The sequence below is a fragment of the Podarcis raffonei genome, chromosome 17 (genome assembly GCF_027172205.1).
Source record: "Podarcis raffonei isolate rPodRaf1 chromosome 17, rPodRaf1.pri, whole genome shotgun sequence".
NCBI lineage: Eukaryota > Metazoa > Chordata > Lepidosauria > Squamata > Lacertidae > Podarcis > Podarcis raffonei.
Genome location: NC_070618.1, coordinates 785,121 through 802,034, shown reverse-complemented (window position 1 = coordinate 802,034; position 16,914 = coordinate 785,121). Strand labels below are relative to the sequence as shown.

Sequence of the window (16,914 nt, the reverse complement as noted above, 5' to 3'; positions counted from 1 at the left end):
CCACTGCCTCCCGCAGTTTGGTCAGACTCATGTTTGTAGCTTCGAAGACACTATCCAACCATCTCGTCCTCTGTCGTCCCCTTCTCCTTGTGCCCTCCATCTTTCCCAACATCAGGGTCTTTTCCAGGGAGTCTTCTCTTCTCATGAGGTGGCCAAAGTCTTGGAGCCTCAGCTTCAGGATCTGTCCTTCCAGTGAGCACTCAGGGCTGATTTCCTTAAGAATGGATAGGTTGGATCTTCTTGCAGTCCATGGGACTCTCAAGAGTCTCCTCCAGCACCAGAATTCAAAAGCATCCATTCTTCGACGGTCAGCCTTCTTTATGGTCCAGCTCTCACTTCCATACATCACTACTGGGAAAACCATAGCTTTTACTATACGGACCTTTGTTGGCAAGGTGATGTCTCTACTTTTTAAGATGCTGTCTAGGTTGGTCATTGCTTTCCTCCCAAGAAGCAGGCGTCTCTTAATTTCGTGGCTGCTGTCACCATCTGCAGTGATCATGGAGCCCAAGAAAGTAAAATCTCTCCCTGCCTCCATTTCTTCCCCTTCTATTTGCCAGGAGGTGATGGGACCAGTGGCCATGATCTTCGTTTTTTTGATGTTGAGCTTCACACCATATTTTGCGCTCTCCTCTTTTACCCTCAATAAAAGGTTCTTTAATTCCTCCTCACTTTCTGCCATCAAGGTTGTGTCATCTGCATATCTGAGGTTGTTGATATTTCTTCCGGCAATCTTAATTCCGGCTTGGGATTCATCCAGCCCAGCCTTTCGCATGATGAATTCTGCATATAAGTTAGATAACCAGGGAGACAATATACAGCCTTGTCGTACTCCTTTCCCAATTTTGAACCAATCAGTTGTTCCATATCCAGTTCTAACTGTAGCTTCTTGTCCCACATAGAGATTTCTCAGGAGACAGATGAGGTGATCAGGCACTCCCCATTTCTTTAAGAACTTGCCATAGTTTGCTGTGGTCGACACAGTCAAAGGCTTTTGCATAGTCAATGAAGCAGAAGTAGATGTCTTTCTGGAACTCTCTGGCTTTCTCCATAATCCAGCGCATGTTTGCAATTTGGTCTCTGTTGTTGGTGTTTATACTACATTAAAAAAAAATTGTCTTGAGACAGTCTTTCAACCTCTTTTGTTGACCATCAGCATTAGGCTTAAGAGTGCTGGAGGAGACATACAGTGGTAACTCAGGTTAAGTACTTTGTTCCGGAGATCTGTTCTTAACCTGAACCTGTTCTTAACCTGAAGCACCACTTTAGCTCATGGGGCCTCCCGCTGCTGCTGCTGCGCCGCCGGAGGCCGATTTCTGTTCTTATCCTGAAGCAAAGTTCTTAACCCGAGGTAATATTTCTGGGTTAGCGGAGTCTGTAACCTGAAGCGCCTGTAACCCGAGGTACCACTGTAGTTCTGTTCGGCAGTCCAGATTGCAGCCTGCATCCATGATTACAGAGGTGCATCTGAAGCTGGTTTGGATTTGCAGTTTGAGGCAGCAAAAGCCCATCAAATCTCAGATGGTAGAGAAAGCCTAACCTTTCATTAGACTGTACCGGTGGCGGCTCCTAAGATTCCCTCCCAGGCCAAAGCCAGCGCCCATTTGCACAAAGAATTAATAATAATAATTTTTATTTATACCCCGCCCTCCCCAGCCAAGGCATGCAAACTGGCAGCACTTTCAAATGCTGTTTTGCAGCCGAGCCCTTCATCCTCCGGTCGGTTTCACAACATACGATGTTGGACTGAAATAACAATAATTTCTTATTTATACCCCGTTTGTGCTGCTTCGCATTCTAGGCCCCGTGGGCTAAGCCCATTTCACGGAACTGCGGACCCAGAAAGTCTCTCCACGCCCGCTTTTTCCTCACACTCGGGTCCCCAGATGGTGTTGGACTACAACTCCCATCATGCCTAGCTACCGGGGCTAGTGGCGAGGGATGACGGGAGTTGTAGTCCAACATCATCTGGGGACCCGAGTGTGAGGAAAAAGCGGGCGTAGAGCTGGGACTGGATGACTTTCTGGGTCCGCAGTTCCGTGAAATGGGCTTAGCCCACGAGGCAAAGAAGAGGAAGCGGCCCAAGCGCCTGCATTCGGCGCGGCCCGTTGCCCGTGAGGCCAAACGCGGCAGTTTCCCGCCACTTCCTGACAGGAATTTCTTTGGGAGTTGCTTAGGGAGACGCAAACGTTGCCCGTGAGGCCAAACGCTGCACTTTCCCGCCGCTTCCTGACAGGAATTTGGCCGCCATGCGTCCGACTGAAGGGAAGCGAGGCGGAGCAGCCGCGGCCCCTTCCGGCCCCTTTGAATCCCCGCGCGGGAAAATGGCGGCGGCGGCGGCGGCGCTGGCTTAGCAGAAGGCGGTGCGGGAAGATGGCGGCGTCCTTGTCTTCCCCTTCGCCCCGCCGAGGGGCTCTGAGCGGCGTCGTGCTGAGCCCCCCGCCCGGCCTGGGCTGCTCCCTCCGCCCCAGCCTCGGCCCTCCAGGTAAAGCTCGGAGGCGGCTCCTCGGCGCTGGCTTGGCTAGTCAGGGGCTATGAGTTGAGGGGGGTATTTAACCCTCAGCGTAGCCAGGATTTTTTTGGGGGGGGGATAGGCCTTTTGCTGGGGGGAGCAGAACCTCAGTTTGCTATGTATTTTTATTTATTTTGCCCCCCCCCTGGCTACGCCCATGGATTTCGCCATTGCTGTGGGGTTTCTTTCCTAACCCCACACCTTAAATCAACGCTGAGCGGTTCCCCAACCCAGAGTGTTCTTGAGCTGGGGCAGTTGAAAGGGACCCCAAAGGGTCATCTAGCCCAACCCGCTGCGGTGCAGGAATGGCGACTAAAGAACCCCTGGCAAGGTGGTCGCCCAAGCGCTGCTTAAAAACCTCCAATGAAGGAGAGTCCCCACCTGTCCAGTTAGGGCTCATCCCCACTTTATTTTTCGCCCTACCCAGTGGCAGATTTTTTTTGGGGGGGGGGAGCAGGCAGCTTTTTCACCCAGGGCGCTGAGTCAAGGGGGCACAACACTGAAAAGATCCAATTGGGGGTGTCAAATTTTGGCCTTGCTCATGGCACCCTATTGTTGTTGTTGTTGTTTAGTCATTTAGTTGTGTCCGCCTCTTCGTGACCCCCTGGACCAGAACACGCCAGGCCCTCCTGTCTTCCACTGCCTCCCTCATGCTGGTAGCTTCAAGAACACTGTCCCACCATCTCGTCCTCTGTCGTCCCCTTCTCCTTGTGCCCTCCATCTTTCCAACATCAGGGTCTTTTCCAGGGAGTCTTCTCTTCTCATGAGGTGGCCAAAGTATTGGAGCCTCAGCTTCACGATCTGTCCTTCCAGTGAGCACTCAGGGCTGGTTTCCTTCAGAATGGAGAGGTTTGATCTTCTTGCAGTCCATGGGACTCTCAAGAGTCTCCTCCAGCACCAGAATTCAAAAGCATCCATTCTTCGGCGATCGGCCTTCTTTACAGTCCAGCTCTCACTTCCATACATCACCACTGGGAAAACCATAGCTTTAACTATACGGACCTTTGTTGGCAAGGTGGCGTCTCTACTTCTCAAGATGCTGTCTAGGCCTGTCATTGCCCTTCTCCCAAGAAGCAGGCGTCTTTTAACTTCGTGGCTGCTGTCACCATCTGCAGTGATCATGGAGCCCAAGAAAGTAAAATCTCTCACTGCCTCCATTTCTTCCCCTTCTATTTGCCAGGAGGTGATGGGACAAGTGGCCATGATCTTCGTTTTTTTGATGTTGAGCTTCAGACCATATTTTGCACTCTCCTCTTTCACCCTCATTAAAAGGTTCTTTAATTCCTCCTCACTTTCTGCCATCAAGGTTGTGTCATCTGCATATCTGAGGTTGTTGATATTTCTTCCGGCAATCTTAATTCCAGCTTGGGATTCATCCAGCCCAGCCTTTCGCATGATGCATTCAGCATATAAATTAAATAAGCAGGGAGACAAAATACAGCCTTGTCGTACACCTTTCCCAATTTTGAACCAATCAGTTGTTCCATATCCAGTTCTAACTGTAGCTTCTTGTCCCACATAGAGATTTCTCAGGAGACAGATGAGGTGATCAGGCACTCCCATTTCTTTAAGAACTTGCCATAGTTTGCTGTGGTCGACACAGTCAAAGGCTTTTGCATAGTCAATGAAGCAGAAGTAGATGTCTTTCTGGAACTCTCTAGCTTTCTCCATAATCCAGCGCATGTTTGCAATTTGGTCTCTGGTTCCTCTGCCTCTTCTAAATCCAGCTTGCACTTCTGGGAGTTCTTGATCCACATACTGCTTGAGCCTTCCTTGTAGAATTTTAAGCATAACCTTGCTAGCGTGTGAAATGAGTGCAATTGTGCGGTAGTTGGAGCATTCTTTGGCACTGCCCTTCTTTGGGATTGGGATGTAGACTGATCTTCTCCAATCTTCTGGCCACTGCTGAGTTTTCCAAATTTGCTGACATATTGAGTGTAGCACCTTAACAGCATCCTAATAGGCACCCTATTACGGATAATCAATTTCCACCCCTAGCCCCACGCTTTCCCAGTCTGTGTCCAAGCACTGGTTTTGGGGGGGTTTTTTGGCCTGCCGCTTTCCCGGGGGAGCCTGTTCTTTAATGCTGAATTGGAACAAATGGCAATTCGCGTTTTCCGCAGTAAAGAGTGGGTTTTCATGAGGAAAGCGCTGGGGGGTGGGGGGGGGGTGCTTGGACATAAAGCTTTCAAGAGTGGGCCTGTGCCTAGAAATGAAACACTACACAAAAGGAAGTCTGGATTAGCCCAGAGTCCTTTCCACTGTGAAACAGCTCCCTGAAGTTCTTCCTGATGTTTGAAATCTCCTTTCTTACAATTTGAATCCATTGGTTCAGGTCTTACCCTCTGGAACAGGGGAAAAAAAGCTTGCTCCATCTTCCATATGACAGCCCTTTGGATATTTGAAGATGGCTATCCCCATGATGGAGTGAGCTCCCGTTGCTCGGTCCCTGCTCCTGCCAACCTAGCAGTTCGAAAGTACGTCAAAGTGCAAGTAGATAAATAGGTACCGCTCGGGCAGGAAGGTAAACGGCATTTCTGTGCGCTGCTCTGGTTCACCAGAAGCGGCTTAGTCCTGCTGGCCACATGACCCGGAAGCTGTACGCCGGCTCCCTTGGCCAATAAAGCGAGATGAGCGTCGCAACCCCAGAGTCGGCCACAACTGGCCTTTGGCCAGGGCACAGCCTGACTCCCTCCCTCGGCAATCTTCACGGAGCTCTGGCCCAATGGTGGCCAGTGGCTTGAATTTAATTAATTTTATAATGAATGATTTTAGAATGTTGTTTGTGTTGTACTTTTGTATTGTTTTATTGTTGTTAGCCGCCCTGAGCCCGGCTTCGGCTGGGGAGGGCGGGATATAAATAAAATTTATTATTATTATTATTATTATTATTATTATTATTATTATTATTAACTGGACCTAATGGTCAGGGGTCCCTTTACCCTTTTTATCATATCTCTCATGTACACATTTGGGTGTTCATAGAAATATCACAGGTATATATATTATCATCAAGGGCTGTTGGGCTCATTTATTACAGTGTTTCTCTGTACAGTGGTACCTCGGGTTACATACGCTTCAGGTTACAGACTCTGCTAACCCAGAAATAGTACCTCGGGTTCAGAACTTTGCTTCAGGATGAGAACAGAAATTGTGCTCCGGTGGCGCAGCAGCAGCAGGAGGCCCCATTAGCTAAAGTGGTGCTTCAGGTTAAGAACAGTTTCAAGTTAAGAACAGACTTCTGGAACGAATTAAGTACGTAACCAAAGGTACCACTGTACTGTAGTTGTGTGTGTGCACATTCGTCTGAGAACTAAGGATAACACTGCACATCTAACGAATTGCAAGACAGTTTATGTCACAACTAAGCTGCTTCCACAAGACTCTTTGATATGTGTGAAGCATGTAAATGTCCAGACCTCCACCCTGAGGGAAAAAATCCTAATCTGATGCTGGATTCCCCCCCCCCCCAGGACAAGGTCAGCATGTGGGTGTTCCGGATGAGCAAGCTGACAAACTGCTGCTAGCAAACTGGGGGCTCCCCCAAGCGGTCCTGGATAAATACCATGGTTTGGGAGTGGTTCGTATGTTCCAGTGGCAAGCCGAGTGTCTGATGGTTGGACAAGTTCTGGAGGGGGAGAACTTGGTTTACTCAGGTATGCTAGTAGTTGATGTTCATTCAGCAAATCTCACTTACTGCAAATAGCTGATATAGCATTTCCCTGTTTGACTGTGTTTGTGGTGAGTAAATACCTCTTTCCATTTTGTCAGTGCGATTAACTTCTGAGTTTAACAGAGGACTCTCCTTAATACGTAAATACCAAAGAATTTCTGATTTGCCTTATGTGTATTTTGATTAGATCTAAAAACTGATTCTAATTAACTGCTAGCTGCATATTTTTAAAGGGTGAATTGCCATTGCGTCTTTCTCTTGGTACCTTTTGATGCTACTTGAGAACATTTTTCTGAAGCCGTCATCATTGTTTCTCATTTGATAGCTAAAAAGAGAAAGAATGTGACTTGCACATGTCCTAGTAGCAATAAAAGCATATCCATGCTAAGTGCTCTTGTGGTAGCACTAAATATAAAATACGTAAGGAATTTTCAGTAACGCACAATTCTGTAGGGCAGGATCAGTGATCCACAAACTTTGCCTGCCCTTTACAGCCAATCCAGCTTGTGCTCACCTGCTCTTGTCTTGTCCTTGACTTTCTGCTCCACCTCCGTGTGAGGTTATGAGCAATGCCTTGTTTCTTTTTCAAGCTCCAAGTTTAATTGGGAAGGAATTTGTTTCTAGATGTTGAATGTCTTCCTTTCAATGACTTTCAGCTCCTACAAGTGCAGGGAAAACTCTAGTTGCTGAATTACTTATACTGAAGAGAGTGCTGGAATCTCGCAAAAAAGCTTTGTTCATTTTACCCTTTATCTCTGTGGCCAAAGAAAAGAAATATTACCTGCAAGTAAGTAGAAGATATTTAAAGTAGGGTACTAGATCAGAAGTCATATTGCAGAATCTTAAGTGCTGAGAAGAAAAGCAGGCACATTTTTGACAGAATTTTGGGGAAGAATGGTCATCTTATTTGAGTGGAGGGAGCCAGAACTGTGCACAGCATTCCAAACGAGGTTGCATCATAGATTTGTGTAAAGGTATTATGACAGTGACAGTTTTATTTTCAGTCCCTTTCCCAGTGATTCCAAGTATGGGATTTGCCTTTTTCACAGCTGCTGCACACAGGGCTATCTTCAGTTAGCTAGCCACTATGACCCCGAGGTCTCATTTTTCATCAGGCTTGAATATAAGAAGAGGATCAGGTAAATGGCCCAACTAGTCAAGTATCCTGTTCTCACAGTGGTCAATCAGATACCTGTCCTAGGTGAGGGATTGTCTAGTGATGAGTTGGTTTCAAAATACAATGTGGGGTTGACTGCTTTACACAGCGCATGCCAAAATTCTAAACGTGAAAATATGTACATTGTCTCTTTGGCAAATAGGCAGTGTTCCAAGACGTAGGTGTGCAAGTGGAGGGGTATATAGGGAGTATTTCCCCTGCTGTCCGTTTCTCTGCCCTGGATGTTGCTGTCTGCACTATTGAGAGAGCTAATGGTCTGATCAACAGACTCATAGAGGAGAAAATACTGGACTCACTGGGTAAGCTGTAACAGCATTTGTCATTATCAAGAAACAGTGAAAAAAGTGGTCTCCCAGTTGGACATATCAGTCTTCTTCTTTTTGCACAATATTGCCTCTGACAATACCGTATATATTTTCTGTGTATAAGACGCTCCCATGTATAAGACAACCCCTATTTTTTAAAACACAAAATTAAGAAATCGGACCAGAGCCAGACCCTGATCCCGAACCGCCAGAACCTGAACCCAAACCCAGGCTGCCCACACTAGAGTTCGAACCTGAGCCCAGGCCTCCCACAACAGCCCAAACTCAAACTTGAACCCCTGGCATTAACCATTCGTGTATAAGACGGCCCCCAATTTTGGACTAAAATTTTAAAGCAAGAAGCATTGTCTTATACGTGGGGAAATACGGTATATAATTTCTATAGCAGCTTGGTCTGCATTCCACTGGCTTGATTTGAAAAATTGTAGGTATATCTACAGATATTTGTCAGTTCATTCAATAGCAATCTTAAGTCAGAGTGCTATTGTTAGTAAATTTCCTGATGTTTATATCTATACCAGCATTTTTTAAAGAAATATGTCTGAACTGTTTTGAAAGTAAATAATTTTTTTAAAGGAAGAACCCATAATTAAAGTTGATATTTGTGCTAGTTTTAAGGTTTCTGAGTCACCTTGGGTGCCCTTTGTTGGAGTAAAAGCGACTCTTAAATGCTTTAATAAATCAATAAAATAGTATGGGAGCTTAAAATTTAGAGGGTTCATTTAACTATTTGGCTGGATGGCATCCTTTCTAAGTTTAAGTGTCGTTATGATATTTGCATCCATCCATTTATTAGGAATAGACTCTGTTTCTCTACAGTATGAAAACAGCTCAGCTAACTGCCCTTTTAAATGCTTCCTAAAATTCAATAGTACTGTATAGCTGTCTGGGCCTTGCACTTTATTCAAATTTATTCAAGTTTAAAAAATGCAATAAAGTATCTTATTGCTTTTTTCTTTTGTTATGTTCTGCAGCAGCCTAGAATGTGGTATAGAAATTTAAAATAACAATAGGTAAATTGATATCTGTAGCCTCTCCCTTTCTGTTCCATAGGAATAGTAGTTGTAGATGAGCTGCACATGCTGGGGGATCCTCAGAGAGGGTATCTGCTAGAACTCCTGCTGACAAAGGTTCAGTTTTTGACCAGAAAAATGAAGAACAAGTGAGTAGACTAGAAAGTCTTTGTTTTTTAAGATCTCAGAAATCTAGTTTCCTGTGAGACGATTTTCCAATGGAATAACTGTTAAGAATTCGGCTTTCTTTTCTTTTTTCTTGTAGACAATCAAACATGCCTGGACCACTCTCAAATGGAATACAAATTGTAGGCATGAGCGCTACCCTTCCTAACTTGGGTCTTCTGGCCTCCTGGCTAAATGCAAAGCTATACCACACAGATTTCCGACCGGTGCCCCTTGTAGAGCAAGTGAAAATTGGCAGCCAAATTTATGACTCCTCCATTAAAGTTGTGAGAGAAATCCAGTCTGTGCTGCATATAAAGGTAACTAGATATTGCTAAGGATATGTCTTACTTAATTTAATGCTGCTTGGCTGCCAAAATTTAAAATGAAACCCTTAAGTGTATAATAGGTGTGTAATGTGTCAAAGCATGTTGTATCACATGGTAGGTAGATGGGCAATCTTTTCCTATCTCCAGGTTTTGACCAATAATTTAGCAAGTTCTGGACTTCTGTCTAATGGTATAATCCAAAAGCATGTGTTCAGTGTACCTTACCTCACAGCAGGCATGTTTAGGATTGTAACAGACCTGTGTTGCACAGTTGCAGGGCAGGCAAACAAAAATGGTGGAATTTAACATCATGCTCTTCAGCTTGCCAGACAGAAACAGCTTGCCAGTCTCCCCTCTCCTCCCCTTCATGTGCTGTTCTGGGGATTCTTCTGACCTCTCCCAGAGCCAATTTCAAGGGGGTGGGCTGAAGAGAAGGGGGGAAGCCTTGCTGTGCAAGCACAAATTCTTAAGTGGGACTTCTGATGGCGCTGGTTAGGTGAATCCTGCCCCAAAGTCCCACCCAAGCACACCACATGGTGGATGACTTGGGCACTTGTTTAGAACAGGACATAATTTTCAATCCTGGCCATACAGAGCTGAGCTTTTGCGTTTCTGAATTGAAGAAGGAATTGGAAAAAGGCTTCAAGAGCATCACCTCCATAGAGTTATATGAAATTTGCTTGTTAAAAAAATGTTTCTATTTAGAATGATGAGGACCATGTGGTGACTCTGTGTTATGAGACTGTTCAGAATGGCCATTCTGTCCTTATTTTCTGCCCATCTAAGAACTGGTGTGAGAAATTGTCAGACATCATTGCTCGGGAATTCTACAATCTCCAGCACAAGTGTGAGTCAAAATTAAGGGGCTGAGAAAGGGCTGGGGCTTGAAGACTACACACAACATGACAATATACTTTCCTTCCTATGTAAAGACCTTCAAAAGATGTCCACCCTTTCACCAGTAGCCCTGGACACAGAAGGGATAGAGGAGTTGATAGGTCAGCTAAAGCATTCGCCTTCTGGTTTGGACTCCGTGCTTCAGAGGACTATAAAATGGGGTGTAGCTTTTCACCATGCAGGTATGCCTTTGGGGTGTGTTCATCTGGTATTATTTTAGCTGTCTACATCAGTCTGAGTGTGTAAGTGTGTGGCCTGCCATGACTTTTCTGACTGGTAGGCACATGCATGTCCATGCTTCATGTTTGTAGCTTTAAGTGAAATAGCCATTATGAATCAAACACTACACAGCACTACCCAAAGAGTGCTTACTAATGATTCCTCATGATCCTGGAAAAAAGGGACAAGTGGAGTGCCGCAGGATTCTGTCCTGGGTCCACTGTTGTTCAACATCTTTCTAAATGACTTGGCTGATGCTTATCAAATTTGCAGATGACACCAAACTGGGAGGGGTAGCTAATACTGCAGGAGACAGAATCAGGATTCAAGATGACCTTAAGATGATTGGAGAACTGGGCCAAAAATAACAAAATGAATTTCAACAGAGAACATGTAAGGTTCTACACTTAGGCAGGAAGAACCAACTGCAGAAATATAAGATGGGGGGCTTGCAAGTAGTACATGTGAAAAGGATCTAGGGGTCTTAGTAGACCCCAAGCTTAACCTGAGTCAACAGTGTGATGCAGCAGCAAAAAGGCCTGATGTTATTCTAGGCTACATCAACAGAAGTATAGTGTCCAGATCAAGGGAAATAATGGAGTCCTGCTCTATTCAGCCTTGGTCAGAAACACACCAGGTGTACTGTGTCCAGTTCTGGGCACCACAATTTAAGAAGGATATTGGCAAGCTGGAGCATGTGCAGAGGAGGGCAGCCAAGATGATCAAAGATCTGGCAACCAAGCCTTATGGGAAATGGCTGAGGGAGCTGGGTATGTTTAGCCTAGATAAGATACTTATACACTTTAACGAGCTTGGGTCTGAAACGTCTTATATCTTCTCTGATCCTTTACTGCGAATGTAACAAGCTCTCTATAAATTATGAGAAGACAAAAATTTTGGTCTTCTCGAATGGTTGGAAATTAGAGAAATGGAAAATAAGAGGGCAGGAAATCCAACAAGTGAAAATCTATAGGTATCTGGGAATCTTATTCCAGAGCAATTTAGGGTGGGCAAATCATCGCACAAATGCCATAAAACAGGCAAAGTGCACCTCATCAGCTGTTGCCCGTTTTTATTATCAGAAAGGCAATCAATTTATTCCTGCGGCCAATCAGATATTCCAAACAAAAGTGCAATCCCAGATATTCTATGGAATCCCGCTATGGGTCCAAGCATATAATAGTGATCTAAAAAAGATTCACTCCAGCTTTCTGAGACGTATTCTTGGACTCCCAACTGTGATCAAATATGAAACAATGTGTGCAGAAATAGGCATACACACAATGGAATATTGGGCCTGGTCCACCTCAATAAAGTACTGGTTACGCTGCCATTTTCGCTGCCCTCCATCAAGTCTGCTCGCTGATTTGCTCAAAGACTCCTACAAATCAAGATGGTATCAGTACCTCGAAAAAAAGATTGAATCTTTAGGCATCGAGCTGGAGCCCCTGTACAATTCTAATGAGCAATACATTTTCCATAATATCCTAACTAGACTAAAGGATGTCGAGAGGCAAAATATTATGGCAGCTGTAAACAAAATCTGTTCGCCCATATTCTATGATTTAAATATCTTAGATAGCAGAGCCAATTACGTCACCAAATTAATAATTCCAGCCCAACGTAGGGCCTTTATGCTGGCCCGTTTGAATGTTTTTCCCTCAGCATTTGTCAGGGGAAGATATCAAAACATCCCCAGAAACAAGAGATTCTGCAGATGTTTTATGAATGTCCCGGACACGGTAGAGCACATTCTCTTTCAGTGCCCATTGTACAGTACGCTCCGTCAACGCGTGCTGTCCCCTCTTTTGGGTGGTCTGGAGCCCCAACAAGGTGAATGTGTGGGATTCTGCCTATCCGACGTTGACCAAAGGGTAACGGCGGGGGTAGCCGAGTTTTTGGTAGTAGCCCTCCAAGGAGCGGGTTAGCAAGGAAAACCACTGATTTTATATGTATATATATATATATGTATGTAGCCAACTGCTGCCTTTCTGTATATATCTCAAGGCTTTTATATGTTACTTTCTCTTTTATCGTTTTATTTGTATAATGCCTAATAAAGGTTTGAATAAGTAGTAGATAAGATACTGAGAGGAAAGATGATAGGCACTTTCAAATATCTTAAGGGCTGTCGCATGGAAGATGGGGCACGCTTAAGTTTTCTCCTGCTCCAGAGGTTAGGAGTCCAACCAATGGCTTCGAGTTACAAGAAAGGAGATTCCAACTAAACATCAGGAATAACTTTCTCACAGTAACAGCTGTTTGACAGTAGAATGGACTCCCTTGGAAGGTGGTGGACTCTCCATCCTTGGAGGTCTTTCAGCAGAGGTAGGATGTCCATTTGTCAGAGGTGCTTTAGTTGGGATTCCTGCATTGCCAGAGGTTGGACTAGATGATCCTCAGGGTCACTGCCAACTACAATTTTATGATTCTATGAATTTCATACTGCTTGCTTTTCAGTGGAGGCAGTTTCCACAATCTTTGATATCCTGCTGATGAAATCCATTTTATCAGAAGGTGGTTTTTTTTGTTTTTTTAAAGTCAGGAATGAGGAGTAAATGTATACAAGTGGAATTACTTTAATGCTATAAAACAATATTTGGATTTGAACTGTATTCCAAAATCTTGATTTCCCAGGATTAAATTGCCTCAATAACTATCTGCCACCATTGGTTAATATGCCAGTATTTAATAGTGTATATTAATCTTAGGTCTTACATTTGATGAACGAGACATCATTGAAACTGCCTTTCGTCAAGGAGTGCTTCGAGTCCTAGTAGCAACCTCTACGCTTTCTTCAGGGGTGAATCTGCCTGCACGCCGGGTGATCATCCGAACTCCTGTGTTTGGAGGCAGATCATTGGATGTCTTGACATACAAACAGATGGCTGGGAGAGCTGGAAGGAAGGGAGTAGACACCATAGGTAAGTGCAGTTGTTCTAGCTGTGACTAACAATAGTTCCTTGACTGTTTAAAGACCAGCAAAATTATTGTGGCCTAGGCTTTCTTGGGCTAATGCCCACTTGATTAGGGGCATCCAGAAAGTTGCTATAGGTTTAGAGAGTGGGCAGTTTTCCATATAGTAGGCCAAAAAGCTAGGAAAAAGAGTGAGAGAACAGGTGTAACATAGTTCCATATTAAGAAGAGGCAGTCCCCATGCAATCAAGGTTCAAAGAAAATAAATAGGTGCAAGCCATAGAGCTTAATTGCATGTTTTGATCTAAAATGTAGTTTTCATCAGAGAAGATCTACAGTGTAGAACATTCCTAACATTGTAATTAGCATGTTCATGCTAATTCATGCTAAATGGCAGAGTGGAGGCCAACCTGACCCCATCCATTAGCCAGTGAAGAAGCAGCTGCTTGCTTTCAGTGCTTGTTTTCCTTTTCCCTCCCTTCTCCTACAGTTCTTGGGGGGGGGGGGATATGTGCTCTATAAGTGTTAAGTACAGAAAAAGGCACCAAAAAACGAGGGTGTGTCTGTGTGTGACCCAGATACCCGTAAAGGTTGGGAGGAAGAGGCCTGGCCCCTCTGCCTGCCACTGCTGTCAGATGATACGATGCAATAAAAGAGAGAAACTGACACTTTGGTTGTTCAGTTCGTGGCGTGCTTGAGAATGTTTGGGTTTGGTGAAATGATAGTTGGTCAGTTGGTTGAATAGCTGACAATATTTGCCTAGCCTCCAAGCCCTGATCTTGTGCACAGCTGTATGCAGAGGAAGAGGAATTCAAGATCCAGTCAGAATCAATGTGTGCTCTGTTCTTGCTTTATAGGAAAGGGGACAGATTGTACCTAGCCAATGGTCCCTAGTGATATATCTGCAAAGATTTTGCCATTCCCCCATCTGCTTTGCCATTTGAATCACTGATGTGTGCCCTCTATAGTGAATGATTTTTCTGTAAGAAAGTAAGCAGGGCAGAAGAACAAAATATGTACCTTTGTTCCTAACCCTGGCGATCCCTGCTTCCAGTTTAAATGTTCTTGCGCCACTTGACCTACCTGTTCTTGGTTCTAACCAACATTGATTTGATTAATAATGAAACTGCTTATTAATTAAAATGACTCTTGTATGCACTGGTTATTAAATAAAGCATTTTCCCTCTCTCGGTTGAAATTGGTGTGTTTTGGTAGGCGAGAGCATTCTGGTGTGCAAGACCACAGAGAAATCCAAAGGCATTGCTCTGCTCCAGGGCTGTCTCAAGCCAGTGCGGAGCTGCTTGCTGAGCCAAGAGGGAGAAGACATTACTTCAAGTATGATACGGGCAATCCTGGAGGTATGTAAAGCTCATGCTAAGGCAATAAAACTTTACTCCCAAGGCATATATCAATATTTATTACCTGCAGGCTTTTGGGTTGTAGTCGTTTGAGGGGTGAATGCATCTGTAGAAATGCTTCATCTTTTAATATCCACCTTCAGCATTAAGTTCCACCTATGCAGCTAGGTGAAGGAGCTGCCAGGTGTATTTAGGGAAATGGATCCTGTGAGTCCTTCACTCTTAGATCTAATTTCTGTGATCCTTCACACTCAAAGTAGGCTGGGGGCTATGTTGCTTGAATCAAGCATAGATGGCAGCATATAATCTGGGTGAACAGAGGTTTATTTCCTTTGTTTATCTGTCAAGTTTATATCCTGCCTTTTCACTGAATTAGGCTTAAGATAGCAATAGCAATAATGCAAATTCAGTAAAATATAATTAAGAAGAAAAAAAAAGGAAAAAACCAGACAAAACTAGGAAACAACCAGGTAAAACTAATCACAACATATTTACAATTCGGCATATTGTTTTTGCCTGCCCAAGAGAAGGTTGTCAGAGCTGGGGGCAGAATTCATCCCTGGGTCAAAATGACTTGAAGAAACATAGTTTTCACTGGGGAGTGTTTTGGGACAAGCTGTCCCTCTACAATAGGGGAAGGCTGCCTTAAACCAGAATGAAACCAGGCTGCGGTTCCTCAGCATCAAAAAGGTGGCAGGTGCAGCTTTTAAACTCATTTGGGGGGTGGGGGGCAGTTAAGTCGGCAGTAACTGAGGAGCATTGATTTTGGAGATGAGGATGAAAAGGTTTTTGACTACCCAAATGGGGTTGGGGTGGAAGAAATAGGGAACGGACATGATAGCCAGTCGAAGAAGCCAAATGGCTATATGGGGAAATGCACATGTTGGATGGAAACATTTGGAAAGGAGCAACGTGTTTAGGTGTTTATATGATAATTTTAGAAGCCTCTGAGCAAAGATGAGTGAATTGGAATACTTGATTTTAAAGGGAAACCTATATTAAAAGGTAAAGGGACCCCTGACGGTTAGGTCCAGTCGCAGACGACTCTGGGGTTGCGACGTTCATCTCGCCTTATTGGCCGAGGGAGCCGGCGTGCAGCTTCCGGGTCATGTGGCCAGCATGAATAAGCCGCTCCTGCAAACCAGAACAGCGCACAGAAACGCCGTTTACCTTCCTGCTGGAGTGGTACCTATTTATCTACTTGCACTTTGACGTGCTTTTGAACTGCTAGGTTGGCAGGAGCTGGGACCGAGCAACAGGAGCTCACCCTGTTACCCTGTTGCAGGGATTCGAACCGTGACCTTCTGATCAGCAAGCCCTAGGCTCTGTGGTTTAGACCACAGCGCCACCTGCGTCCCTGCTAAACCTATATTGGGCATAACATAAATCTGATGGAATGGAGGAGAACCAGTGGGATGAAATCCCCTCTAGATCCAAACCATGGGAAGGACAGGGAAGGGTGTCCTGGGAGCAGTATCACTGTCTATCAATTTACCGAAGGGTGACAGTGTGGCATATCTTCAGACTCTGAAGCAGTGTGATCAAAATATATAAAACTGCTGAAAAGCATCATGCATCAAAAATGGCAAGGTTATGCCAGAATTTAATTTTATTAATGCATTTATATGCTGCCTCTCCACCAAGACAAAGAAACGATACAAAGTACAGTGGTATCTCGGGTTACATACGCTTCAGGTTACCTATGCTTCAGGTTACAGACTCCACTAAGCCAGAAATAGTGCTTCAGGTTAAGAACTTTGCTTCAGGATGAGAACAGAAAACGGGCTCCGGCGGCACAGCAGCAGCAGGAGGCCCCATTAGCTAAAGTGGTGCTTCAGGTTAAGAACAGTTTCAGGTTAAGTACAGACCTCCGGAACGAATTAAGTACTTAACCCGAGGTACCACTGTATTCTCAGGTCAACTTTAGGAGCTGAAGGCCGTTTGCTCCCTGGCCTGAGCTTCTTCTCTGATACTCTCCCCTGATGTGGGGCTCAAACCCAGACGCTGAGATTAAGAGTCTCATGCTGTACCATGCAATTGGTGTTCAGAGGTATGCTACTCCTAAACACAGGATCTCTATTTAACTAGAATGACGAATACTTGTTTGCTTGACCTTTCCTCCATATATATGTCTGATCCTCTCTTAAAGCCATCTGAGCTGAAGCATCTTTATTGTATCCTTATTGTAGTGAGTCATGTAAGCGCTGAAGACACTTTTTCTGTTACTATTCATTCTGGAATGGTATGTAGTTGCAAAATTCTGGAAATCTATACATGCATACGCAAATACCTCTGTGCCCAGGGGTATCCTTGTGAGAGACTGAGTGCC

The 16,914-nt window shown here is 44.6% G+C and overlaps 1 protein-coding gene across 8 annotated transcripts in view; it reads left to right on the top strand.

Moving 5' to 3' along the window:
- The first annotated feature begins 2,153 nt into the window (after nt 1-2,153).
- POLQ (DNA polymerase theta) overlaps nt 2,154-16,914 on the top strand; it is a 42,216-nt gene continuing 27,455 nt past the window's right edge. For 7 of the 8 annotated variants that reach the window (XR_008328204.1, XM_053371055.1, XM_053371056.1 and 4 more), the window contains exons 1-10: nt 2,154-2,485; nt 5,986-6,168; nt 6,842-6,972; nt 7,505-7,661; nt 8,742-8,850; nt 8,967-9,186; nt 9,901-10,042; nt 10,128-10,274; nt 13,023-13,235; nt 14,443-14,585. Coding sequence is in view for 7 of the 8 variants with exons in the window: in XM_053371055.1 (XP_053227030.1) it covers nt 2,374-2,485; nt 5,986-6,168; nt 6,842-6,972; nt 7,505-7,661; nt 8,742-8,850; nt 8,967-9,186; nt 9,901-10,042; nt 10,128-10,274; nt 13,023-13,235; nt 14,443-14,585 (1,557 nt within the window). In the remaining variant the exon portion in view is untranslated. Of the gene's footprint in view, nt 2,486-5,985; nt 6,169-6,841; nt 6,973-7,504; nt 7,662-8,741; nt 8,851-8,966; nt 9,187-9,900; nt 10,043-10,127; nt 10,275-13,022; nt 13,236-14,442; nt 14,586-16,914 lie in introns of those variants that run through there. The other variant, XM_053371059.1, reaches the window with a different exon arrangement.